This window comes from Neofelis nebulosa, chromosome 16 (genome assembly GCF_028018385.1).
Source record: "Neofelis nebulosa isolate mNeoNeb1 chromosome 16, mNeoNeb1.pri, whole genome shotgun sequence".
Classification (NCBI taxonomy): Eukaryota; Metazoa; Chordata; class Mammalia; order Carnivora; family Felidae; genus Neofelis; species Neofelis nebulosa.
Window position 1 is genome coordinate 57,075,283 of NC_080797.1, and position 24,329 is coordinate 57,099,611.

At 46.5% G+C, this 24,329-nt stretch overlaps 3 protein-coding genes across 3 annotated transcripts; 1 reads left to right on the forward strand and 2 right to left on the reverse strand.

Moving 5' to 3' along the window:
- Nucleotides 1–342: 342 nt before the first annotated feature.
- Nucleotides 343–3,839, forward strand: CCL1 (C-C motif chemokine ligand 1). The gene is made up of 3 exons (XM_058704553.1): nucleotides 343–1,040; nucleotides 2,253–2,364; nucleotides 3,497–3,839. Exons 1-3 carry the CDS (start codon nucleotides 965–967, stop codon nucleotides 3,591–3,593), a joined length of 285 nt encoding a protein of 94 aa, XP_058560536.1. The 5' UTR covers nucleotides 343–964; the 3' UTR covers nucleotides 3,594–3,839.
- A 1,436-nt stretch (nucleotides 3,840–5,275) lies between these two features.
- On the reverse strand, nucleotides 5,276–7,389 carry LOC131497407 (C-C motif chemokine 13-like). The gene is made up of 3 exons (XM_058703636.1): nucleotides 7,193–7,389; nucleotides 6,275–6,389; nucleotides 5,276–5,853 (listed from the first exon to the last, which is right to left on the reverse strand). Exons 1-3 carry the CDS (start codon nucleotides 7,266–7,268, stop codon nucleotides 5,748–5,750), a joined length of 297 nt encoding a protein of 98 aa, XP_058559619.1. The 5' UTR covers nucleotides 7,269–7,389; the 3' UTR covers nucleotides 5,276–5,747.
- An 8,881-nt stretch (nucleotides 7,390–16,270) lies between these two features.
- Nucleotides 16,271–18,275, reverse strand: LOC131497541 (C-C motif chemokine 8-like). The gene is made up of 3 exons (XM_058703914.1): nucleotides 18,141–18,275; nucleotides 17,239–17,356; nucleotides 16,271–16,830 (listed from the first exon to the last, which is right to left on the reverse strand). The coding sequence occupies exons 1-3, from the start codon at nucleotides 18,214–18,216 to the stop codon at nucleotides 16,725–16,727; spliced, it is 300 nt and encodes a 99-aa protein (XP_058559897.1). The 5' UTR covers nucleotides 18,217–18,275; the 3' UTR covers nucleotides 16,271–16,724.
- Between the last annotated feature and the right edge of the window lie 6,054 nt (nucleotides 18,276–24,329).

Here is a 24,329-nt window from a genome sequence, read left to right on the forward strand (position 1 = left end):
TCAGTCCACTCTCCTTACCCCACACCCTCAAGGAGTGTGGTCCCCCATGCCTCCCTGTCCTTACTCCAGCCCCTTCCTCTGTTGGCACGCCCCTTCCTACTTCAGCCCTTCTGCAGGAGGCTCTGTGTGAAGAACATTCCCTGGGCAGCCTTTCGGATGCCCTTGGGCAGTTCCTGGTCCTTCCCGTCCCCCTCCAGATGGCACATCCACTGCTGGCCTCACACTGTGTGGTTTTTACTTGTTAATCTGTGAGTCTAAGGGCAGCCAGGTCAAGATGAGGCACCACCCGTTAGCGGTAGCAGTCTTTCCTGGGGCTCCCTGAGGATTTAGGGCAGAGCAAGCTGTTGAGGAGTGTTGAGTGATTGAAAAAATAGCAATGGCAACGATCTGGGCCAGGCACGTGACATAGCAGATTTACCTCTCATGGCACACCCTTGGGACGTGTGTCACTCTCTCCACCTTGCAGCGCACGTGTGACTTGGGATATGTGAGTTTGTGCAACTTCTCTCCTGCCAAACAGGGCTAAAACACAGGTATGCCTCAGCCCTGGCCCTCCTCTCCACCATGTCCCCGGCCAGCCGCTCCGGCCCGGGCCAGAAGGATGTGGGGTCAGAGAAGCCACAAACAGGCAACTTCCTTTCTCCTGTCTCCACTTCCCACTCAGCCGGGACAGCTCCTACTCATTTTCTCAAGATCCTTATCTGCTCCTGCACTCGGAGAAGTTTCCCCATACCTTGCACACTACCCAGGAGAGGTGGGGAAAGGAGTGTTCCATGTGGTCACTGGGCGTGAGTAAGCATCTCTCCTCCCTGTGACTTCCCCACCTCTGCACCAGGGGCTGGGAAACCCCACTCAGGTCATCGAATAAAAGCTCTGGGCCCCTCAGCATGGGCCAGGGAAGAGCTCTTAGCTTCACCAGACACATCGAGACCGCTGCAAGGAGGTCTGAGCCAGACCCGCCAGGATGAAGCTCATCACCGTGGCCCTGGTGTGCCTGCTGCTGGCTGGGATGTGGCTGCACGAGGCGGACAGCAGGAGCAGTGAGTGTGGTTTAACATCACTACGCTCCTCCTTGGGGAGGGTGCTCTGGGCTTGTGGGCAGGGCTTGCCCTGAACTCAAGGCCTCTGTCTCCTCTCCTCCTGGAAGAATTCTTCCTGAAGAGGGTGAATGGAGGACTTGGATGCGGTAGGGGCAAGGGGCCGGAGGGAGAAGGTGTTCAGGCCAGACGCCACAGCTCAGCTGCCAGCCTCAGCCGAAGCAGGCCCTGCCTCCTCCAGGGAGCTCTGAGGCTATTTAGGCAAGCCAGGAGGCCTGAGGCCCAGAGGAGGGACTGGGTCCTGCCTCTACCGGGGAACAGAAAACAGGCAGAGTGTAAAGTCAGGACCGAGACTAGAACGGGTGGCTAGTCACTGTCGGGCAAGTGTTGGCCCAGTGACTCAGGCCAGTCACTTTACCTCTCAAACTCTGCGTTCCCTGCTGGCAAAATGGGATTGATAATGCTTGCCCTCGGGGCTCTAGAAAGAAGACTGACCTAATTCCAGGCACCTGAAAAACGCTGCGTAGACAATGAAACGAGGAGGAAGGAGCCAGGACTGGAATTTGAGTCTCTTGGGGGTGGGGGGTGGCAAAGAGTGTGTAAAGTGGCCGAGTTGGGGGTGGAGCCTGGACAGGGCTGAGGGCCTGGGTAAAGGGCATTCTAGAGAGGGGGTGGAGAGCATCTCAGCTCCTGAAAGCTCTTCCCTGGTCATCTCATCCGTTTGAACTCCTTGAACCATTCCTAGTCTTGACCGAAAGGCACAGACCACAGTTGTCCTGTGTGCACCAGGCTCACTGGGCCCCCAGAATGTGGAGTCCTGAGCCCTTGAACCCAAATATTGGGCCAGAACCGTACACTCATGGTGGGATGTCAGAACTGGAAGCTTCTTAAAAATCAGTCCAAAAAGTCCTATTTGACAGATGGGAAGTCTGGGGCCCAGATGGGGGCTCATCTTGGTCAAGGCCACACAGCTGGATTGGAGGGGGCTGGGATCTGAACCCCAATGTCCTGACCCTCTGCCTACCTACAGAACTAGGTGGCTGATGAGACAGCACTGCACTGGGCTGGATGTAGTCCCCAAGCCTGGGCCTGTCCCAAAAAGTTTTGTTTGTTTGTTTGTTTTTTGTTTGTTTGTTTCTAACCACTTGGATAAAAGGAAAAACGTCCAGGTTAAGAAATAGATGCAAACCATTTTTTTGTGTGTTTTTCTTCTAGTGCACGTATCGTCCTCCAACTGTTGCTTCACGTTTGCGGAGAAGAAGATTTCCTCGCAGAGAATCCAGTGTTACAAAAACACCAGCTCTGCGTGCTCCCGCAGTAGTCTAATGTGAGTGGCCCTACCTGGGTCAGTTCCTGACTCCCTCCTCCAGGGACCAGAAATCAGCCCACCTGGAATTAGAATGGCAGACGCTAGATGGCGATGCTCCACCAGATTCTGGTTTCCGAACCTGGAGCGAGGCCGCCAAGATCTAGGTGTGCAGAGCCCAGTATGGGCGCCAGGGGGAGCGCCGCGCTTCTTAGCAGGTGCCAGGAGGGATGCCCCTGCGCTCCCACAGTGACTTGGGTTTCTTGCAACTCCAAGGCGCCAAGTATTATACCCTGATAATTTATATCCAGAAGAAGGGACTGCTTAAAAGCTCCAGGAATTACTGTGTAGTGGGAAAAGTGAGGGGGTCACAATTATTTCCTGCCTCGGGATTTGCCAACCTATAATCTTGGTTGACCTTGGGCGGGTAACTCTTCTGCACCTCATTATCTGGGCACTCCTCTGCACTCCTTATCTGTGAAATGGAGTAAAGATGACAGTCGCATCATAGGGTCATTAGAAAGTTAGACTGAGGTAGCTTACCCCCACTTCTCAGTATCTAGAAAGCATTCACGTATATGATCTTGGTTAACCCTTTTGGGGCACCCATTTTCATTATCCTGAACAGTGAAGTTCAGGGAAGTAGAGATATTTGTCTGAGGTCACCCAGATAATTAAACTTAGAATTGGTCTATAGTTTGGTTGGACAATAGCCAAATTAAAGAGGTGGGCAGGTTAGAAAAGACACACACACACACACACACACACACACACAGTGAATCTAAAGCAATGACTGAGGGTTCCAGATGGACACAGACACATGAAAAGATGGATCGCGGGCCCTCATAGATAGTCTAGGATGGATATTTCCATACTAGCTAATCCTCAGAGTATCTGCAGCCCTTACCCCGCCCTAATACAACAAATCACACTCTCCAGAAAAGGGAGAAACTCAGTTGAATAAGCTCTTCCCGAGGTTTGGGAGTTCTTCCCAGTGTACAAGCCGCAGGTCTTATGCCACAATTTCATTTTACAGGCCCAGAGAGAGAAGCTTAGGGGAACCCAGCAGCAAGGAGGGGGAGATGGGACTTGTGTGTGGCACCCAGGGGGCAACTCAAGGTGATTCGGCTCCTCCTTTGTTCTTTTCCCACAGAATCAAGCTGAAGGGAGGCAGAGAGACCTGTGTCTTGCCAACAGCCCAATGGGTTAAGCAATCTTTAAAGTCCAAGGAACCGTGCCTGCTAAAGTAAACACGAGTGGATTTCCTTCCATCCTGGACTCTGAAGACCGCATGGCTTCACCTGTCCCCCGCCTCAGCCCCTTACCCATGCCAGTCCTTCTGCCCAGCTTTGTAAGGTCGTAGAGGGTTGACTCAGTCTTAATAAGCTATGTTGTTGCACTTTATATATTTAAATGCTAGAATCTTCAATTCCTGCCTCCCTGGACTTCTTGGATCCCACAGGGATTTCAGGGTGCAAACTTGATTGGCACTGAGAAGCTGGGGCCAGGGGCCAGGTGGGTGGGGGTGGGGAAGACTGGTTGGTGCCAGAAGAATTGACTTCTTATCAACAGAGACAATAAATGACTTGCACGTCTCATCTGACTGCCTTTTCTTGGGGCATGGGGGGAACATTAATTCAGGACAGTGATGTAGATTCTCTGCTTCCAGGTTTGGCAGCGGGGGCGGGGGGGAGGCACGGTGAAGCGGAAAATGGGAACTCAGGGTTGGGGTTCCCAAAGTCACAGCTGACCTAGCTGGAGGGGATCTTGTGAGGTCATCTGCCTGTATGACGTTGCTAGGCCCATTCTACAGATGAGGTGACTGAGGGTTGGAGAGGGACAGAGATAGGCCAGAGGATATAGAGCGAGTCAGGGTCAGGTCTGGTGGTAGAGCCTGGGGCTCCTGCCTCTCAGGCCAGAACTCTCCCGTGTGTCCCAAGATGGCAAGTGACGGCCTGACACAGCATGCAAGGTAGACACATAGGGGAAGCGGAGGCCCCGTCCCTGTCAAAGGGGTAATCACAGTCCCCGACTGGTGCAGTGTGGGACTCCGGGGAGAACAGCAAGGGAGGGATGTGGCTTCTGGGTCTCAGGGTTGGCGCCCTTAAAGGAGTGGCCTTAGGGGAGAAGTTCTCATGGCTGCTCTAAAAGAGGCTTCTCTCCTTTCCTTGGCAGCACAGTGTCCGTCTGGCCCACTCTTCTTAAACTGCCTCTTCCCTTCTGCCCCCACTTCCTCCCATCCTCTCTTGTAAGGACCACCGCAGGGCAGTAAGTTGCTCTCAGCTCTCCTTTGCCAACTCCTTCCAGCCCAGGGTCACAGGCCACCCACCCTGGCAAGCCTCTGCCCTCTCCAAGGCTCTGGAGGCCTTCGGCCCCTCCCTCCTGCCTTCAGAACAGACTCCAAACTCCGCCCGCCCGTTGATATTCCAATCCCTCTACAGCCCCGCCTCCCTCAACCTTCCTTTCTAAAGGACTCTACCTCTTCCGTCCCCGGAACCCCAAACTCCAACCCCTCTCCCTTCCTTTCCATCCTGTGCTTCCTCTAGAAGAATCTTTGCCGTGACTGCGCTCTGGCATCCTTCAGGGTCGCTACAAACTAGGACCGGGTCATTTCGTTTTCCCCTGGAGGTCAGGTGGACGTAGTGTCTGTATTACTCTGAGGACCGCTTGGAGCGGGGAGGCATGGTGGCAGACAGACCAGTTAGAAGCTGATGTTAGGGCCGGAGTAATTGTTCTAGAACATGCTGGGCTGCTGATCCAGGCCCTCTGCGACACTCCGATGAGCTCATGTCGGCCAGCCACCAACCTCGCGAGGGCCTCCCCAGGTAGGCCGCATTCCTCCAGCGCCCTCCGCCAGCCACCTGCGCCTGGGAGCGCCCCCTACTGGTTGGAAGTGACGCTTCCCCAAGAAAACACCCTTAGGAGATTTTAAACAAAATTTATTTCCTGCAACAAGCCCACAATCTTACCAATGGCCTTCTCCTTTCTGCACTAACCTAGTTAGCTACACTTCACATTCGCAAGGTCTTCCCCTCCCCGGATCGCAGCAACCCAAGATTTGGAGGCCCATACAATGGCGGGGAGTTCGGCAGGGACAGACCCACTGCTGGAAGCTTACAGGTCAGGGAACTGGGGCTTATGACGGGAAGCAGCTGGCTCAAGGCCTTGCTTTAAAAAAAGATCACCAATATTAAAAACAACCCTAAGGCCGGCAGCAATTCAAATAACATTAAATATTACTTAAGACCTAGTACTTTTTTTTTTTTTTTTTTGGCATCACAATATGGAAAGCACCCTGTTTGAAAATTACAGTAAAATTAGTCCAGGGTATAGCCGGGCAGGCTGGAGGTGAATAAATCGTCGTTTCTCACACTCTGGCTTGGTCTTAGTGTGGCTGGACGAGTTCAAGGCTTCAGGGCACGAGATTTTTGACTGAGCTGTTTCACATACTCCTGGACCCATTTCTCCTTCGGGTCAGCACAGATCTCCTTGGCCAGCTTCGTCCTGAAGCTGTGGATGAAGGAGGGCTGCACAGTTAGATCCAGAGAGGACTCACTGTGCTCTAAACCCTGCGTGGCCCACCTGCTCCAGGTGAGGGAACCTCCCCGGGACAGGAGGGAGGGGGGGTGTGGAAAGAAGGGGACTCTGGAGGTAGTCGCTGTTCTTGGAGGCCCTGGAGAAGCTGGCCTGGCATCAGCCAAAGCAACTGTGAGAATGCAAGCCCATTCGGGGAGCAGGGGTGGGAGGGGGTGTGGGGGTGGGGGAAGCCAGCCCTCTCTGGGCCTGTTTTCAGGGTAATCACAGTCTGAATTTAAGATCCCGGGTTGGTCTGATGCCTGTCCTCTGGGGTGGCACTTCAGGTGCGGGGATGTGGGAATGAGGTGGGGTGGGGTGGGGTCAGGGAGCGGGTGAGCAGCGTTTTTCTACCTACATGACAGCTCTCTGGGGACAGTGGCTGCTGGTGATTCGATAGGTCGTCAGCTTCGGCAAGGGGATCTTCTTATTGTTAAACGTGAAACAGCAAGGGAACAGGGCACTGAATGCACCTAGAGATAAAGTCACAAAGAAAAAGCCTTTTCGGAGGCGCCAGGTTTTTCTCAGCTTGAATAGGGCAGGAAGCGTCTTTGGGGACAGGAAAGGAAAGAGGCAGAAATGGATCTTATCTACCCCAGGTCCAGTGCTCCTGCCCGAAGCCCCGAGGTGGGGTGAGACCTGGACCACGTGGCTCAAGATTCTTTCAGCTGCGTGGTGCAGACACGTCATTGCAGACAGGGGCAGGCCAGTGTGACAGATCCTGGCTCTGGCGCTCCATGTGCCGAGTTTGTGAAGGTCGGCCAGGGTAAAAAAAAAGGCCCTGGATTTGGGGTGAACAGCTTAGGTTTTATCTTGGCTCTGCAATGGCTGGGGGTGGACGCGTAGGACCCCTCTGTCCCCAGCTTGGTCTTCAGCTTTCTGTCTTTAAAATTAGACGTTAAGGGGCGCCTGGGTGGCGCAGTCGGTTAAGCGTCCGACTTCAGCCAGGTCACGATCTCCTGGTCTGTGAGTTCGAGCCCCGCGTCAGGCTCTGGGCTGATGGCTTGGAGCCTGGAGCTTGTTTCCGATTCTGTGTCTCCCTCTCCCTCTCCCCTGTTCGTGCTCTCTCTCTGTCCCAAAAATAAATAAAAAACGTTGAAAAAAAAATTAAAAAAAAAAAAATAAATAAAATAAAATTAGACGTTAAAGTGAAGCTCTGAGGATTCCCAGGGTTCTGATAGGCTCAGAAGTGGGACGCTTTGGCTTTGGGCTTCCTAGAAGGAGAGGAAAAGGAAAAGAAGGAGACAGGGTGGGAAGGAGGGAGAGAGGGGCTTACCTGGCTGGGCGAGCGCCTGGAGGCTGAAGGTGGCAGCTTCGAGCAGCAGGCACAGAAGCACTGCGGAGACCCTCATGACCGCAGGGAGCTGGGGCGTGAGATCTGGAACTTTCTGGGCTGGTCTCAGCCTCTCTGCAATGCTGGTGGCCCTGATTGCCTTTTATAAGGAAGCAGAGAGGGCAGGGGCTGCCAGAGGGATGACTGCCTGGGCCGCGTCATGGTCAAGTTGAGATGCAGGGCGCTCCTGAATCTGCTGAGCTGGGGGTTGGCTACCAGCGTTTTCTAGGAATTTCAAGAAGGAAGCTGTGGCTGCAGCAGGGCAGGTACTGTTTCCTTCCAGCTGCCCAGGCCACAGAGAGGAAGTGGGAACACAGACGTGGTACCACTCTCCATAGTGAGTGCTCCCAGGAGCTGTTCCAGGGCCTGGCTTTCTCTGCAACCAGAGAAAGAGCACTGTGTGAGGGCTCTGCATGGGCAATGTATTTAGTCCTGATGAGGTATATACCGTTATCATTGTGCCCATTTACAGACGAAGATGCTGGGGTGCAGAGACATGAAGTAACTTGCCCCAAAGTCTTGTGGGAAGTGAGTGGCGGCACCAGAAGAGAGAGCTGGTCTGTTTACATATAATCACTGCCACTGAACTGCAGAAGTCTTCCTCCGGACGGATTTATGTGGAAGTCTCGTACTTGAGACCAATCAAAGCCAGCTTCTGATGGATGACAAGGGCTCCTCTTGTCACCTACTGGTGCCCCCTTCTGCCACTCAGGCCCAGAGAGATATGGGTTGAAGTCCACTGATTTGTCCAGGACCCCTGTTTTCAGGGAGGACTGTTGAGTTTCTAGAGCTGTTGCCGGGAAGGCGGTTGCAGAGTAGAACAAAGTGGGATCCTTGCTTCTGGGCCTGGCTCCCCACTACAGTGAGCTTCTGGCTGAGCTTGAGCTTGGGCGAACATCCCCGTGTGCACGGTGGGAGGGGGAAGGGGCTTGGACTCTGGGAAAACACCTGCCAAGGGGCGTGGCCTGAGCCTTCTGTTCCCCATGCTTCTTCCCAGCTCCCAGACCTTACTTACTTTTTGGACCTGCCTGGAATGCTTTCCCCTAGGTTTTCTATTCTTGTGGGTCTTTCCACTCTAGCAAATTGTTTTTCACTTGTGTGCAATGAGGGTAAAAGCATGGAAATCGAGAGCTAAGATTAGTGAAATAGAAAATCAAATCATATATACTGGAAAGGATTGATGGAACTCAAAGTCGGTTCTTTGATGAACCTACAACGAAGCTAATGCTCTCCTGAGACTCACCATGAAAAAAAATACAAAAACGTGGCACCTGAGTGGCTCAGTCTGTTGAGTATCCAACTCTTGATTTTGGCTAAGGTCATTATCCCAGGGTTGTTGGATCGAACCCTAAGTCTGGCTCCACATTGAGCATGGAGACTGCTATAGACTCTCTCTCTCTCTCTCTCTCTCTCTCTCTCTGCCCTTCTCTCCCCCTTTCTCTCTGTCTGTCTCAAACATACATGCAAAAAGACACAGATAGCCAGCAGCAGGAATAAAGGGAGAGGTGTCACCCTGGAGCCTGTAGACTCCAGAAGGAAAATTGGACCCTTATGCCAAAAATTTTAATTTAGATGAAATGGATGACTTCCTAAAAAATATAACTTACCAGACTGCCAAAAAAAAAAGAGTAATTCTAAAACTACTGAAAAAATGGAATCAGTCATTGAAAATCCTCCTACAAAACATCCTCTGGTTCCAAGGGCTTTCGTAGCTAATTCCTTCAAGCATCCCATGGATTAATCTTTCACAATTTTGTTGCAGAGAATATCAAAAGAGTGTGCACTCCATCTCATGTGTTTTTTTTAACTTAATGTTTATTTATTTTTGAAAGAGAGAGAGAGAGCAAGTGGGGAAGGGGCAAAAGGGAGGAAGACACAGAATCCAAAGCAGGCTATAGGCTCTGAACTGTGAGCACAGAGCCCGACATGGGGCTGAAACCCATAAGCTGTGAGATCATGACCTGAGCCACCCAGGCGCCCCCACTCCAATTCATGTTGTACATCTTACATAACTTTGACACAAAAATTTGTCAAGAACCACACGAGAACGGAAACCTGTCCCCCTGGACACACATTCCTTTCTGGTCCACCCTCTTCTCTAACCTGGGAAGCCAACCTATGTGGATCTCTAGAGTAGGACTTCAGGTCTGCCGTCTGTAGGCAGCGCTTGCGCACTAGGGAGCCCTTTGGGGCGTGAGAGAGGGAGTAGAGTAAGGTGAGGTCTGCTGCCTCCTCTGGGCCTCAGCGTGGATGCAGTCCTCAACCAATGGCTTTCACTTCTCTCCAGGGGCTGGAGGGAGGGGGCGTATACCCTGGCCTTTCCTCTTTGGGTTAAGGGTCAGTTCCTACACTGTTATTAGCCTCAGAGTACTAAAGCACCCCTGTGGTTTCTCCACATTCAGCCCACATCTTGCTAAATAGCCTCTACTAATCCGTCCCCAGATCACTCAAATTTAAGTGTCATCTATTCCTTATTAGGACCCTCACTGGCATAGGTTTGGACCCAGTACCAGAAATGGCTCCTGGAAATGGTCCTTCCACATGGGATTCTGGGATTGGGTCGCTCATATATTTTAGGAGCGTCTGTTGGCATCATGGTTGCTTAAATCATCACGGGTAAGGTTGTGTGGCCGACTGTGTTTCAACGAGCCCTGCGCGTGATTCTGGTGTGTACCCAAGTTTGAGAACCATGGAGTTACAGCACATCCCATAGCCGTCTCTGATCTCTAGTGAAGCCACCAGAAAGCCTTGGCAAAAGAAGCATCCCGGGGCCTTCCCTGGGAGCAAGTAGATCCCTTTCAACAGATCCACTTCTCTGAGCCTTTGGACTCCTTTCTAACACCCCAGGGAAGTCTCAGAATTACAGATTAATTAACTGCAGCCTTCTTTGTAAGCCTAGACTCCAATCAGCCAATCTGGCTGAGCATTAACATCATTTCCAGGTACTTGTGCTAACACATTAAATCCCAAATTTTCCGCAAGTACGCCTATGTCAATAAATTGGACGGAATGAGTCTTGTGTGTTATTCTTCCATTAGTGACCACTCCTATACATGCACCCTGAACCCACAAACTGAGTGGGTGAAGGGACATCCAAACCCTCCTGACTGTAGGGACTCCTGTCTGTCCTTCCCTCTGCTTCGGGACACAATATCTCATAGGAGAGTGGGGTTAGGAGCCAGGGATCTGGAGTCAGCCAGTCATGGCTTCAAGTCCTATATCCACCATTGACTGGTTATGTGATTTGGAGTAAATTGCTTACCTCTCTGAGCCTCTAAGAGGAAACTGATGGTTAGTTATTACCTCACTTTGATGTCAGAGCTGAATAAGATAATCCATGGAAAGTGCTCATCACAGTGCCAACAACCTCCATTTCTAAATAGTGACCAAGTGATGCTCACGCCTTTGGTCTGGGGCCCATGCTGGGGAACCATGCTGTGATACATCTGAGTCTGGATCCCACTGGGAGGAGTGGGATCTGGGATGGCACAGGCTGGACAGTGCTGCTTCTTGAGCAGCAGAGACAAGGTGGGCACAGTTACCACCCAGGAGCCCCAGGGCTGGAGAGGTAATCTGTGTTTTGGCCAGCAGGGATCAATGGCAGCGGTTATGAGATCCCTAGACATGAAATGGATGGGATGCTTACTAAGGGACTGCTTGACTTTAGGTAGAAAATTTTAAGTTTTATGGGCAGAAACCTAATACAAGTCCCTGTATCCGTGGGACTTGAATTCATGGCCTCTTGAAACCCAATACAAGTCTCTGTATTCATGGGACTTGAATTCATTGATTCATGGCATCTTACCCAAGTTATCAAATCTAAACAGTTTCATAGACCTGAAATCTTCAGATCAGGAAGACCAGGAAGGGCCCTTGCAATGTTAGGCTGCAGATGAAATACAAGACAGTTGATTAAATTTGAGCTTCACATAAACAGTGAGCAATTTTTTTAGTGTAACTATGCAATTGGCAGTATTTTTGCTAAATCTGGAAACTCAGAGGTCTATACTGTAAATCTTTGCTAAGCCTTCCCCAGAGAAGCCTACTGCCGTATAACCAGGGTGACTCTGCCTTAGGGAAAGAAACACTGAGACCTTCTGGGATTATTTGATGATGGCTCTAAATGGACGCTATTCTCTGGATACCTGAAAATTCACCCAGGCTCCCTGGTCAGAGTGGGAGCTTATGGAAACTCTATTGGCATGGGGTTTCACTCAATGATGTTTAGAGCAGAAGTTCAGTTACCTCTTTTCTAGCTCAATGATCTTTATATGATATAAGTCTCCCAGAACTTAGAATCCTGTAATTTTAGAATCATTTTCTTGTGTAGAGTCTTAGGATCCAAGCCTCCTGCAAGCAGTGCCCAGTAGCCCTGGGCAATCTTAGTGCCCTGCTGTCTTAGACTGGAACATGCTGGAGTTGGCTTCACTATGTCATGTTGTGATTTTCAGAGGTTTACCCATTGAAGTCTATTCTCGTGGAATAACTTGTTGGGAAGCCTTGATCTGTCACAGCTTAAAGCTACGACTAGTCAGAGAAGCACCCTGTACTTACGCTTCCCCCTGTCCATCTCACTTTACTCTTCAAAGCTGTCAGGAGTATTGAGATAGTACAGTCTTTCCACTTTACAGAACAGATATTTGACTGCTAGGATGGCAGTCAATGGGAAGGGAGTGAGCCAGCACTAACTGGCACTCTCTGCCCCCCGGGCTGGTCTCTCCAGAGAAAGGCAAGCCTGCAGAGGAAGAGAATAGCACCCTTGTGGCACCAGAGGAGGGAAGTCCCTCCATCCCCCTGCAAACAGTGCAAAACCACTTGCTTACTCCTTCCTTCACACCTCCTTCTCTCCTATCTCCACATTCACTTATAATATCCCATCCACCTGCAACATTATTCCTTTGGCCCCCAACAGGAATCATGTGAGGCCTGACTTAAAATGTGCTTCCAGCCCATACAGATTCCACAGGGGACCAAACCTTGTTCTGAATGGATGGTTTACAGAAAATAGGACAAATCATAGAGGAACATTTTGATAAATGGACCATATTAAGATTAGGAAGCTTATTTCATCAAAAGGCATATTTAAGGGAGTGGAAAGAAAAACCACAGATTATGAAAGGTGTTTCAATTCACACATCTGACAAAAGATTCCTATTAGGAATACAGAAGGTACTTCTATTAATTTATGGTAAAAAAAGACAGCCAATCTACAAATGGACAAAATCTAAATCTAAGCATTACCAAAAATGGACAAAAGGCATGGCCTGGGGTTCATGAAAGAAGACATCCAACAAATATTTGAATAGATGCTCAACCTCAGCAGTCATGAATATAATGAAATTTTAAACCGCTACTATGTGGATTATGGGAAGTTATACTCATAATCAGAATGGCTAACTTAAAAAGAATTGACAGAAGTGTTGCAATACCAAATGTGGAGCAACTCTAGTCCTTATACTTTGCTGGTGGGTGGGAGTGGATGTAAATTAGCACCATAGTTTTGGAAAATATTTGGCAGATTTGAAAAAAGGTTTGGTGGGTGAGCATATGTTCAACGTACACATATCCTATGATCTCTGTGTATTTCTATCAATCACCAATCATCTATTTATCTATCATCTACATTCTACCTCTGTATTTATCTACCTCTGTGTCTATCTATCTATCATCTATCTATCTATCTATCTATCATCTGTCATCTACCTGTAAATCCTAACGTTTGCACCAATACCTCCAATTTCAGGCCAACACAACATGCTTTTTTCCCCTAGCTTTCTGACATACCTATGTTTTGTCTATGGAAACTTCTCCAACAATAAGTGGCTTGACTTCTGTTATCTGCAATATATTTGCTTATTTGCTACACCCTTCTCTATGTCAACATTCTCCTAGTTATGTAGCTAACTTAGTCCCAATCTTGTTGGCCCTGAATTGTGGGCCACCTTCTTGGACCCAGTCCTACCAAATATGCTGGTCAGGTTCACGGTCTTGTCCGAGCCCTGGTCCCAAAGAGCACACTGGGCAAGTTCCTGATTCTGGTCCTAGCCCCAGCCCAGGTGAAAACCCCAATCAAATGCCCAGCTAAATGCCTGGCCCTGAGCCAGTGAATTTGTCTGTTGAGATCCAGGCATTGACCAAAGGAAAGGAGAACAAATATTGACTGTATGAAGCCATGACTCAATAAGACAGAGCCTTATATGAGGACCTGTGTACAGATAGTTCATTTGGAAGTGATCAATGGAAAGGGATCAAGGATCCCAGGGATCAGGACTGAGCAGGTGGCAGAGGTGGAGAAGGAGGAGAAGCCAACACAAGTATGCATAATCCAGGTCAGCATAGAGGGTAGTGGGGACTGATTTCCCTGGGACTACCTGAGAAGCCTATGGAATGGCTCCCAGAATCCACCACTGGAAAGAAGGGTGGCAGGAGTGTGTGAACTACTGCCTCGACTCTTCATTGGCAGTAGGTTGTCACCCTGTGTTCCCTCCCCCACGCTTCTGAGCCTTGGGCGAATGTGTAGGCTGAGCCAAATCCCGACCTGAGAAGGCACCCAAAGAGGAGCCTGTGGGCAGAAAGCAAGAAGTGAGGAGGACACTGGCAGCAGATGTGGAGAGACTGAAGTGAATCACAGCCTGAGGCAAGCTGTGACATGAGGGTGAAATCAGAGGTGTGCCCAAGAGGATGGCCATCATCTTCAAGTGACCTCCCCAGTCTTCACCCCTAGTTGACAAGGGAATAAGTCGGGCTCACAGATATTAACCAATCAATATAAGGATGTGGATTTCCAAAGCACTAATATTCAAGTTCGGCCATGTAAAACATCAATAACTTAAATGAGATGACACATTACTTATGTGTTTATGTTTAATGTTGTGAACAAAGTTTGTTGTGAGTTGAAATATGATGACACAGTCCTGGAGTGCAGCTAGCTGGGCAAAGCTCAGGGGAAACAAATGGATTGTGTTTTGATTGTGGCCTGGGTGTCATTCTAGGCTGTGTCTTCTTGCATTGGAAATTGGATTTGTGGTCAGGCTATTTCATGAAACCCTGGTCCCAGACCTCATCAGCCAGCTTGTCCTTGAGGCTGTGGAAGAAAGGTGAGAAATGGATGGAGCTCTTGTGGCCAGAAGTGCTCCTCTTACCCAGCTGATACTCAGCTGCTTATTGTCCCTGGGGCTTGACTGTGCTACCTTGGACTTTAGTGGAAAGCTGGTCTTTAGACAGGTGATATATCTGACTTGTAATAGGCTAGGCTCCTGACTGGCTCAATGTTTGTTTTTTAAAATATATATACTTTAATGTTTATTTTTTAGAGAGACAGAGCATGGGTCGGGGAGGGGCAGAGAGAGAGAAGGAGATACAGAATCTGAAGCAGGCTCCAGGCTCTGAGCTGTCAGCACAGAGCCCGATGTGGGGCCTGAACTCACAGACTGCGAGATCATGACCTGAGCCGAAGTTGAATGCTTAACCAACTGAGCCACCCAGGTGCCCCTGGCTCAATGGTTTTAATCCTGGGTGCTTTACTTCCCCAATCTACCCTAGCTAACAGGCATGGCCAAGATTCCAAGAGACATGGAGGGGGCTTGTGAGGTCATCTGCCAGGTCTCCTCACTTTCTGCCTGTGAAACAGCACAACCTCCCATTTTTTATGGGGCATCTTAATGCCGGAGAGAGAGATCCAATTGTCCTAAGTGACATAGAGTCAGGGTCAGTTCTGGGACCAGATCCCAAGTGCTAAGCTTCCAAGTGTACTCAGATTGTCGTATCCCTCCACACGATCACAGATTACAGGCCTTGCAGAGCTGGGTCAGTGGAACAATAGTCCTCTTTCCCTCAGGGAGTGGTCTGGTCTTTGTGCCTTACTATGGTGGGCCTCATGTCTGAAAATGGAGCCAGCCATGCTCACGAAGTACAAGACAATCTTGACACTAAGAGACTATTAAGGAAAGGAAGTCCCATGCCTTCAAACAGATGCTTGCAATTTTGGGAGATTGGGGCTGGAGATAGCTTAATTCTGTGTCTCAAGGGCACCAGCTGTCTCTAAATAGTTGCCTTATGAGATTGTAAGAGAAGGTCTATGTTCCAGGTCAAATGCTTTCCCTCTCCAACATTTAACATACCACTCCATCTTGCCCATTCTACCTAACCTCACCCCCACTCCCAGCCTGCTTCACCTCCCCTGTACCATTACAGTGGCCTGCCTGCCCTCAGGCCCTCCCTCACTTACTCAGACCCCATACTCAGATACCAGGTCATTCTTCCTCATGTGCATCTTGGAATGTGACACTGTCCTTCACTCTTATTTCCAAAACTTTTAGTGCATCTTGTTTTTCCAGAGTCCAGCCAGATGGGATTTCCCCCTCCATCCACTCTCTTCCTCCCCCTCTTGTACCAGCTCTGAAGAATCTTTTCATTTCCCATTGCATGCCATTCCCATTCAAGACCAGTCCTGTTGAAGATTTTTTAACGAAAAGCCTTGAAAGAGCTTCTAGGTTATAGACATCTAGTTTCGTCTAGTTTCACTACTAGGACAATAGTCTGGGTTTGAGGATTAATTAGTTAGATAAAAGTTGGGGTTATGGAGAAAAGTTTGAAGCAAGAGAGAGACCGGACAAAAGGAGGTGTGATGAGAAAAGAAATGTGCAGGTGATGTTAGAGACTGGAGCCAAAGGCTGGAACACCCTGAACCTCAGTTGAATCTAAAATACTTCTTAGAGGATGGCCCCCAAACCCTAAATTGCCAGCCATTGCTGCTGTTTTCTTCCTCCTAGCTAAATGTTACCCCATGAAATATAAGACCAAGTTGTTTAGGGGCACCTGGGTGGCTCAGTCAGTTGACTGTCCGACTTTGGCTCAGGTCATGATCTCACGGATCATGAGATCGAGCCCCGCATCAGGTTCTGTGCTGACAGCTCAGAGCCTGGAGCCTACTTCAGATTCTGTGTGTCTCCCTCTCTCCGTCCCTCCCCTCCTTGTGCTCTCTCCTTCTCAAAACTAAACAAATAAACATTAAAAAAGGAACAAGTTTAAAGTCATATATTTTTTCTTTGAAATTGCCATATAGTCATTAAATAACATTAATTTCAACAACACTACACAGCAGTACAGGAGCATTGACTTTCTAAGAATTCAGAAGTGTTTCACTCTGATGATCCATGGAAGGACCTGACAATACTGTAGGCAGGTTGGAGGGAGAACAATGACATCCTGCCATGAACTTGACTGAGTTCACAGGAAAGAAAACATGCCACCAGATTTTATACTTTACATTTGCTAACATTTATATCAGACAAAGTCAAAACATCAATAACTTAAATATAATTAAATAATATTTAAGAAATGTGCTTTAAATTATTATACAAAGTGCTATTGTTGGGATTGTAATAAAATAATATCACTCTGCCCTTGGGGAGGGTTGGGGGAAAATAAATAAGATTTTCTTCAGGCTCTGTCTCTCCAGTCCGGGTATAAAGGTTCAAGGTTTCTGGGTTTGGGACTTTTGGTCCAGGCGCTTCATGAAATCCTGGACCCACTTCTGCTTGGGGTCAGCACAGATCTCTCTGGATGTTTTGGTCTTGAAGCTGTGGAGGGAAGAGAGGGCAGTTAGATGGAGCACCTTGAGGATTTTGTCCAGGAATGTGGCCTGTTGGACCCTAAACCTGAGCAGCTTTTTCTCTCTGGGTGAGGGGGCTGGATGGGGACAGGTGGGGGAGGAAAAGTCCTCAAAAGGAAACTGTGCTCTTGTCCCAGGGGAAGCCCTCAATCTCCTGGCTGAAAGAACTTGGATGATATGGCCAAGCTCCCAGAAGGTTAGCCTGGACAGAGTATGGATTCCCTCCCATGAGCTCAGTTTCTCCATGGGGTAAAAGTTCCTTTGGATTAGATGGTATATTTATCTGACTCATTTGGACATGCATCCCGATATCTTTCCCTTGTATGTAACTCAGATAGAACTTTTGGTGGAGGGTTCCAGGGCATGATCTACTCACATCACAGCTTCCTGGGGACACTGGATGTTGGTGATCCTTGTGTAGCTCTCTAGCTTCTGCATAGGGATCTTCCCTTTGACCACACTGAAGCAGCAGGTAATTGGGATGGAAACTGAACCTGAAAAACATTTTGCAAAGAATGATACAGTTATAATGCATCATAAGCATGCATTTGCAAGGGTAGGTAGAGAAGCTAGGAAAAGACAAAACAAACATACAAGTTCCAATGAACACTGGGCACTCCCAAGTCCAGTGCCTTAGTTCACATTCCACAGATGAAATGGTGCCCAGGAGTCAGTTTCCTCTTTGGAAGTCTGGGGACCCTCATTGTTGACTTGGAATGGAGAAATCTCAAGTGACAAGACTAATCCAGTAGTGCCATTAGGAGGATCCACTGATCCAAAACCACTGACACCAAAAAGATAAGTTCTAAGAACTTGCTTCCCAGCTTTCTGTCCCCATGGGCTCTAAAGCCAACCGGTGTCATACACTGAGAGGCCCCTGGGTCCTTATTATTCTTACATGGTTGCCTGTAATTCAAAATTTGAAACCCAAGCACTAATTTTTTTCCTCTGCACTACTGCCTGAAATGTTCTTCACATCCACAATGAGAAATGGTCCTTCCTTCTGTGTCACATCCCCAAACAATGTAAGGGTCATTGAGGTAGTGGCTGCATTTAGTGTCTCTTCTCCAGCTGGTGTCAGGAAGGACCATGGGGACTGGCCTCAGTGGCCTGGGCATCTGGTTTTGGGTCTGGCTAATTGTGCCATGACAGCTCTTTTTATCTCTGCTGTTGGTTTCACCTTCTCCATCTCTGTAATGTAGGCTATGCAGCAAGCATGCTGGGATGGTAGTACCTACAACAGTTAAAATGGTAAGCCTTAGGAAGAGAGGGCCTTACCTGGCTGAGCAAGCACCTGGATGCTGAAGGTGGCCACTGTGAGCAGCAGGCACAGAAGCACTGCGGAGACCTTCATGGCAGAAGGAAGCACAGGAGCTTGGGTGTGAGAGATGGAAGTTCCTGGGTTGGTTTCAGCCTCGCTGTTCCTCTGGACACCCTGCCTGTCTTTTATAGAGAGCAGAGTGTGTGGGCGGGGGCATGAAGTAAGACTTTGAATATGCTTAGTAGGCACCAGATCCTGGGGGTGATTTCCAAACGCTGGAAGAAGGAAGCTGAACAGTTTCTATCATTCACTTAGACTATGTGGAGTAGAGGTGAAAGGGTATGTCATTGTACCAAGAGAAATACAGGAAGTGACCTCAATGGAATGTTAAGGATATGGAAATGGAAATGTTTGAAATGGAAAATGTTCTGTTGGAAAGGAAGAATGGAAGCTGAAGTCATAGTGAAGTGAAGACAATCAAAGATCTGGCCCTCTCTGGGGCCCAGGAGGCCTGAGACTGGGTTTTAAGTCTTTGACTGTACTTTCCATCAGACTCAGGTCCCTGGCATCCTAAACTAGTCAGGCTCCTGTAAAACCCCACACAGGTAGCCTGATACAACCCTGGCAGAATGGTGGAGTCCGGGAAAATCTTCAAGTTTTAATGCCATGGAATCTTATGTTATGGAGCATGAGAATTGGACAGCACATACTGATCTTGCAGGGTGGTGTTTCCAAATATTGTATTTAGACACTAATTTTTCTTTCCAGTGAAATCATAAGGAGAAACTCAATATTTCATGCAGGTAGAATGGGTCTGTTTGAGAAAGGCCTTCAGTTCCCTTTGTTTACATACAGTGGGGGTAGGGGTGGAGAAGGAAGGGAAGGAGCTGGGTTTGCAAACCACTGACCTCTTCTACTCGCCTCCCCTCATGTATCTGCCATTACGGTATGATGTGGAAATCCCACTGCCCTTAGACTCCCCTGTGCTCCTCCTCTCAAATCTCTGGCTACCACTGATCTTTATAATATCTCTATATGTTTATTTTTACAGAATGTCATACAGTTGGAACCATACAGTATGTAGTCTTTTCAAATTGGCTGCTTTCACTTAGAAATAGGCATTGAAGCTTCCCTTGTGTCTTTTCATGGCTCATTTCTTTTTATTGCTGAATAGTATTCTATCATACGTGTGTATCAGTTTATTTAACCATTCATCTATTGAGGGACATCTTGGTTGCTTCCATTTTGGGGCAATTATGAATAAAGCTGCTGTAAACATTCTTGTGCAGGCCTTTATGTGGACGTAAATTTTCAAATCATTTGGGTAAATATCTAGGAGTGTGATTGCTAGATGATATGGTAAGACTATGTCTAGCCTTGTAAGAAGCTGACAAAGGGTCTTCCAAAGTGGCTGTACAATGCATTGTTCATTCTCACTAGCAAAGAATGAGAATTCCTGTTTTCTGCATCTTCACCAACATTTGCTATTGTCAATATTTTGGATTTTAGCTACTCTCCTGGGTGGGTAGTTGTTTCTGATTGTCTTAATCTGCAATTCCCTAATGACATATGATGTTGAATATATTTCATATGCCAATTTTCTATTTGCATATTTTCTTTGGTGGGTGTCTCTGATGAGGCCTGTCACTATTTTTAAATTGGGTTGTTTGTTTTCTCATTATTGAGTTTTAAGTGTTCTTTGTATATTTTGGACACAAGCCCTTTAACAGATGTGTATTTCACAAAGGTTTTCTCACAGTCTATGGTTTGTCTTCTCCTAATGGTGTCTTTCATGCAGGAGAAGTTTTTCATTGTAATGAAGTCCAACTTATTAATTTATTAATTTCATGGATCAGGCTTTTCGTGTTGTGTCTACAGAGTCATCACCAAACCCAAAGTCATCTCAATTTTTTTCTATGTTATCTTCTAGAATTTCATAGATTTGAATTTTACATTGAGGACTATGATCCATTTTGAGTTACTTTCTGTGAAAGGTATAAGATCTGTATCTAGATTCTTCTTATTATTTTATTTTATTTTATTTTATTTTATTTTATTTTATTTTGCATGTGGATGACAAGAACTATTTGTTGAAAAGATTTCCTTTTCTATTGAATTATCTTTGCTTCTTCTATATTGATTCTTCCTATCCATGAACATAGGATCTCTATTTACTTAGTTCTTTAATCTTTCATTAAAATTATTGTAGTTTTCCACATATTGATATTATACATATTTTCTTAGATTCATTCCAATGTACTTTATATTTTAGTCCTAATATATATATAGTATTGTGTTATTAATTTCAAGTTGAAATTGTTTGTTGTTGGTATGTGGAAAAATAATTGAGTTTTATGTATTAACTTGGTAGCTTGATACCTTGCTATAATTGCTTTTTTGTGCAGGAGGGGTGTGTGTGTGTGTGTGTGTGTGTGTGTGTGTGTTTCTTTTCCTACATGGACAATTATGTCTTTTACAAACAAAGACCTTTTTTTTTCAATTTATTCTCAATTTGTATACCTGTTTATTTTCTTGTCTTGTCTTATTGCATTAGCTAGGACTTCCAGTATTTTGAATAAGAGTGGTTAGAGGGAACATCCTTGCCTTGTTCCCAGTCTTAGGGGAAAAGCATTTTTTCATGATTAAGAACATCATTTCATTGTTTCTACATCAGTAAATATGATGTTAGCTGTAGGCCTGTTGTAGATGGTCTTTATTAAGTTGAGGACACATCTCTCTATTCCCGGTTTGCTGAAAGTTTTTTCATGAATGGGTGTTGGATTTTGTCAAATGCTTTCTATTGGTATCATCATATTGATATCTTTGTGTACTTGGAATAAACCCCACTTGATTGTGTTGTGTAATTCTTTTCAAACATTGTTGAATTCTATTTGTTAATATTTTGTGGAGGATTTTGTATCTAGGTTCATAAGATGGCCTGTAGTTTTCTTTTGATTCTTCCAGGATGGCAGGATTTTGATCACTTTGGGGACAGTCCCCCTGCCAGATATACCATGTATCACTGATCTCTATGGGGCTGTGTAGGCTAACAGGTCAAATTTGCTTATCTTTTTAATTTGGAAATAAAATCATTGTCTTACAAAATACCCTGAAGACCTCATTTTTAATTTCTCCTCTGAGCAGTCTTCGTATGGAAAATGCATCTATAAACAAATGACAGAAATAATGGTGGAAATCATAGTTCTTGGGAATCAAAAAGGAATAATCAAATGAATAGAAATAAATTGCATGTCTTGAGTCTAATCCTGATTTAGCCAATAACTAGCTAATGACTTGCCCAATGTGACCATGAACTAATCTTGACTCTGAGGTTCATTGTGCTCATCTATAAAGTATGGATTTTTGAAAAGTTTAGGGATGGTAAATAGTTTTCAATCATGTATTAACCTGATGGATTTATGGTGGGTGACCAGAAAGGTTTGTTGGGAAAACAAATAAACAATAAGCCTTCATTTGAGTATTGAATGTAAAGTCATGATTGATTATTGATGTCTGCCATGGGTACAACAGTGGGAATTGGTACTTCCCATGTAACATAGTTTCTTTTCTAGGGTTAAATCATATTTAAGCTCTTCTGTAACTTAATTTATGTATGATTATCTGCAAATGATCCAATCAGAAACCAGAGAGGCTGGGATGCCAGGAACTTGCAGACAAGTGTTTTCAGCTGTCAGCCCTAGGAAAGACAGTACAGCATGGTAGTTAAAAGTCTGGATTTAGATACTAGGATTACTAGTTAATATCTATGTCAGAGAAGGCACAAGTAATCTAATTTCTTTGTAGTTCAAATTCTTTACCTATTCTTTGTTTTTCTTATATGGAAATGAAGTTTATTGAGAATATTAAACTACCTAACACTGAAAATTTACTTTGCAGAGTGAGTGGCGTATGGTAATACGTGCAATAAGGTAGCCATTAGCAATAGTCAAATAAAATGAGTGTTCTGTCTAGAACAAGCTAGAAAGGAACTCAAAATGTAGTTCTTGGTCTCTTGTACCAGTTCCCCCCAAAACCATTTCCAAACAAAGATATGTGATAAAGACAGGCCTCCCGAAATGCCTACACTTTAGATGAAGAAAGAAAAAGAGTCTCCTGGAAACAGAGAAGTGACGTCCTGCCATGAACCAGAAGAATGGAATGTTGTGGGGTCTCAGAAGAGATGGGGGTCAGATCCCAGTGTTGATATGCCAAAGAGCAGCAGGCTCCTAATTCTACAGGGAGTTCAGAGTTCTTAGCTGGCAAGTCACTCTGATTATGCAATTTCCCTTTCTTGCTTTGTTTTTAAACTGAAATCAAGAAATCCAAACATAAAAAAGTTAAAACGAAACTTTAGCCTATGCAAGTTCATGTCTGTCCAGCAGCCTGGCTGTGTCGTTCAAGGAAGTGGTCATTCTGCCTCTTCCTTTTCCTTTCTCCACAGTGCTTTCCCAGCAAACAAATTCTTGAAGCAGTTTTGACAACCCACCTACAGGTCAGTGGCTGCAAAGGGGAGCTTGAGGTCAGAAACCTGTGAGTAGCAGGCAGGAAATGAGTATCTTGGTTTGGAAATAGATCTGAATTTTTAAGTGGTTCTCAAGGGATGTGATGGGAATGGGAGAGCACGCGGGAATCAGAATTGCTGCGTTCATTTTCCAGTTCAGTCTCCAGTGTCCTCAGTGGTCACACAATTATAGATTGCATTGGAAGAGACATTTGCATTTAATTTCACTAATCTTTTCACTTTACAAATGAGGGAAAGAATTATGGAAGTGAAATGATTTGTCATGGATTGTACAGCGACTACATGACAAACCAAGACTGGTCAGTGGTCATGTCTGAACGAAAACCATTTTGAAATTCAAAGTTAGAAGACAAAGACCAGGTAGAAGACTGCAGTGAGGTGCTCCAAAACCCCAGGGACCATCTAATGTCCTAGTCCCCAGATCCACCTATAATATCAGGATTCTATGGGCAATTATTGGTAAGATATGCCTTAACCACTTCAGTATAATGAGTGAGAATCTTTGGAGATGATGTCTTAGATTCTGTTTTTGAAGTGCGCTGAGTGATTTTTAATCAGATCCATTAACCTAGTTCAAATGTCTCATTTACGGATGTATAAACTGAGGCACAGGGTAGGAAAATGATGTGCCCAGAGTCACTTGGAAAATTTAGTTAAGAACTGATACCAGAATTCAGAGATGTAGGCACCATGCTTAGTTATGCACTGGGCCTCTTTGGTCCCTGGTACAGGTAGGGTCTCAGTCTAGTGGAGGACCCCAGATTTCCAATGTTTTGTGTCTGTAAGTCTGTTTTGCAGGGAGAAACGATTATGGGCCCAGCTGGAATGTACATGATTTCAAGGAGGATTACTTGATGGGTCTTAATAAGAACAGCATGAACAGATTCTATTTGGGCTCGAGGATATATAGCTTATGCCACCAAGCTCTTAACCATCATTCCCACTCAATGCTTAAGATTTTCTTGGCACAGGGGATCTCTGAGACTCAACAAACTAACTAGTAATGTCTATTCCTGCCCTTTATAACTCCATGCAATCGATGGGATTTTAGGATAAACTCCTGAATGATGTTTGGGGCTATGGGCTGGATGTGAGAAAGAGAGGTAAGCAGGGTCACTGGACTCAATGTGAGGGCAAGACTGTGCTATTATGGCAACTAGAACATTGTCTTAATAATAGTGAGCTGTTCAGTTGTTCCTGGGTCTTTGCTGGGAGCCACTGGGATGTGGATTAAAGTCTCTGAGCCTGCTCTGCCGGTTATGTGGGGGGCATTTGCTGTGATCCCCGCTTCCTGGCTGGGTTGGTAGTGTGGATTCTAGGTGCTGCCTCACCCTACTCTGTCCCTGCTGGAACAGTGTGGTATAGCACAGCACAGCACAACATCACATGGGGTGCCTCTTACCCAGCTTCCGGGGGTTCCTTCACTAATAAGTGAGTGAAGGGCTTTGGTACTGCTGTAGTCTCTCCTCACTCGGGCTGTCGGAATCTTTGTCACCAGGAATACCCTGGTCACTGTGGCAGGTCAGAGACATGGGGATTCTTGTAATAGCTCTAAAGGCCTCTGCCTTAAGTGACACATGTCAGTTCTGCTTATATTTTATTGATCAAAGTGGGTCATACAGCTTGCCTGTCTTCGAGATGGCATGGAAAGCTAATCCTACCATGTGACAGAAGAATAAGAACT

What these genes read in the sequence shown, in the direction of transcription:
- LOC131497541 (XM_058703914.1), bottom strand. Translation starts at nt 18,216, where the DNA reads ATGAAGGTCTCCGCAGTGCTTCTGTGCCTGCTGCTCACAGTGGCCACC. An exon ending in CCAGGTGCTTGCTCAGCCAG is followed by an intron (nt 17,357 to 18,140) that starts GTAAGGCCCTCT and finishes AATGTTTTTCAG; the next exon opens with GTTCAGTTTCCATCCCAATT. An exon ending in TGTCCCCAGGAAGCTGTGAT is followed by an intron (nt 16,831 to 17,238) that starts GTGAGTAGATCA and finishes TTCCCTCCACAG; the next exon opens with CTTCAAGACCAAAACATCCA.
- LOC131497407 (XM_058703636.1), bottom strand. Translation starts at nt 7,268, where the DNA reads ATGAGGGTCTCCGCAGTGCTTCTGTGCCTGCTGCTCGAAGCTGCCACC. An exon ending in CCAGGCGCTCGCCCAGCCAG is followed by an intron (nt 6,390 to 7,192) that starts GTAAGCCCCTCT and finishes CTTTATCTCTAG; the next exon opens with GTGCATTCAGTGCCCTGTTC. An exon ending in TGTCCCCAGAGAGCTGTCAT is followed by an intron (nt 5,854 to 6,274) that starts GTAGGTAGAAAA and finishes CTTCATCCACAG; the next exon opens with CTTCAGGACGAAGCTGGCCA.
- CCL1 (XM_058704553.1), top strand. Translation starts at nt 965, where the DNA reads ATGAAGCTCATCACCGTGGCCCTGGTGTGCCTGCTGCTGGCTGGGATG. An exon ending in CGAGGCGGACAGCAGGAGCA is followed by an intron (nt 1,041 to 2,252) that starts GTGAGTGTGGTT and finishes TTTTTCTTCTAG; the next exon opens with TGCACGTATCGTCCTCCAAC. An exon ending in TGCTCCCGCAGTAGTCTAAT is followed by an intron (nt 2,365 to 3,496) that starts GTGAGTGGCCCT and finishes CTTTTCCCACAG; the next exon opens with AATCAAGCTGAAGGGAGGCA.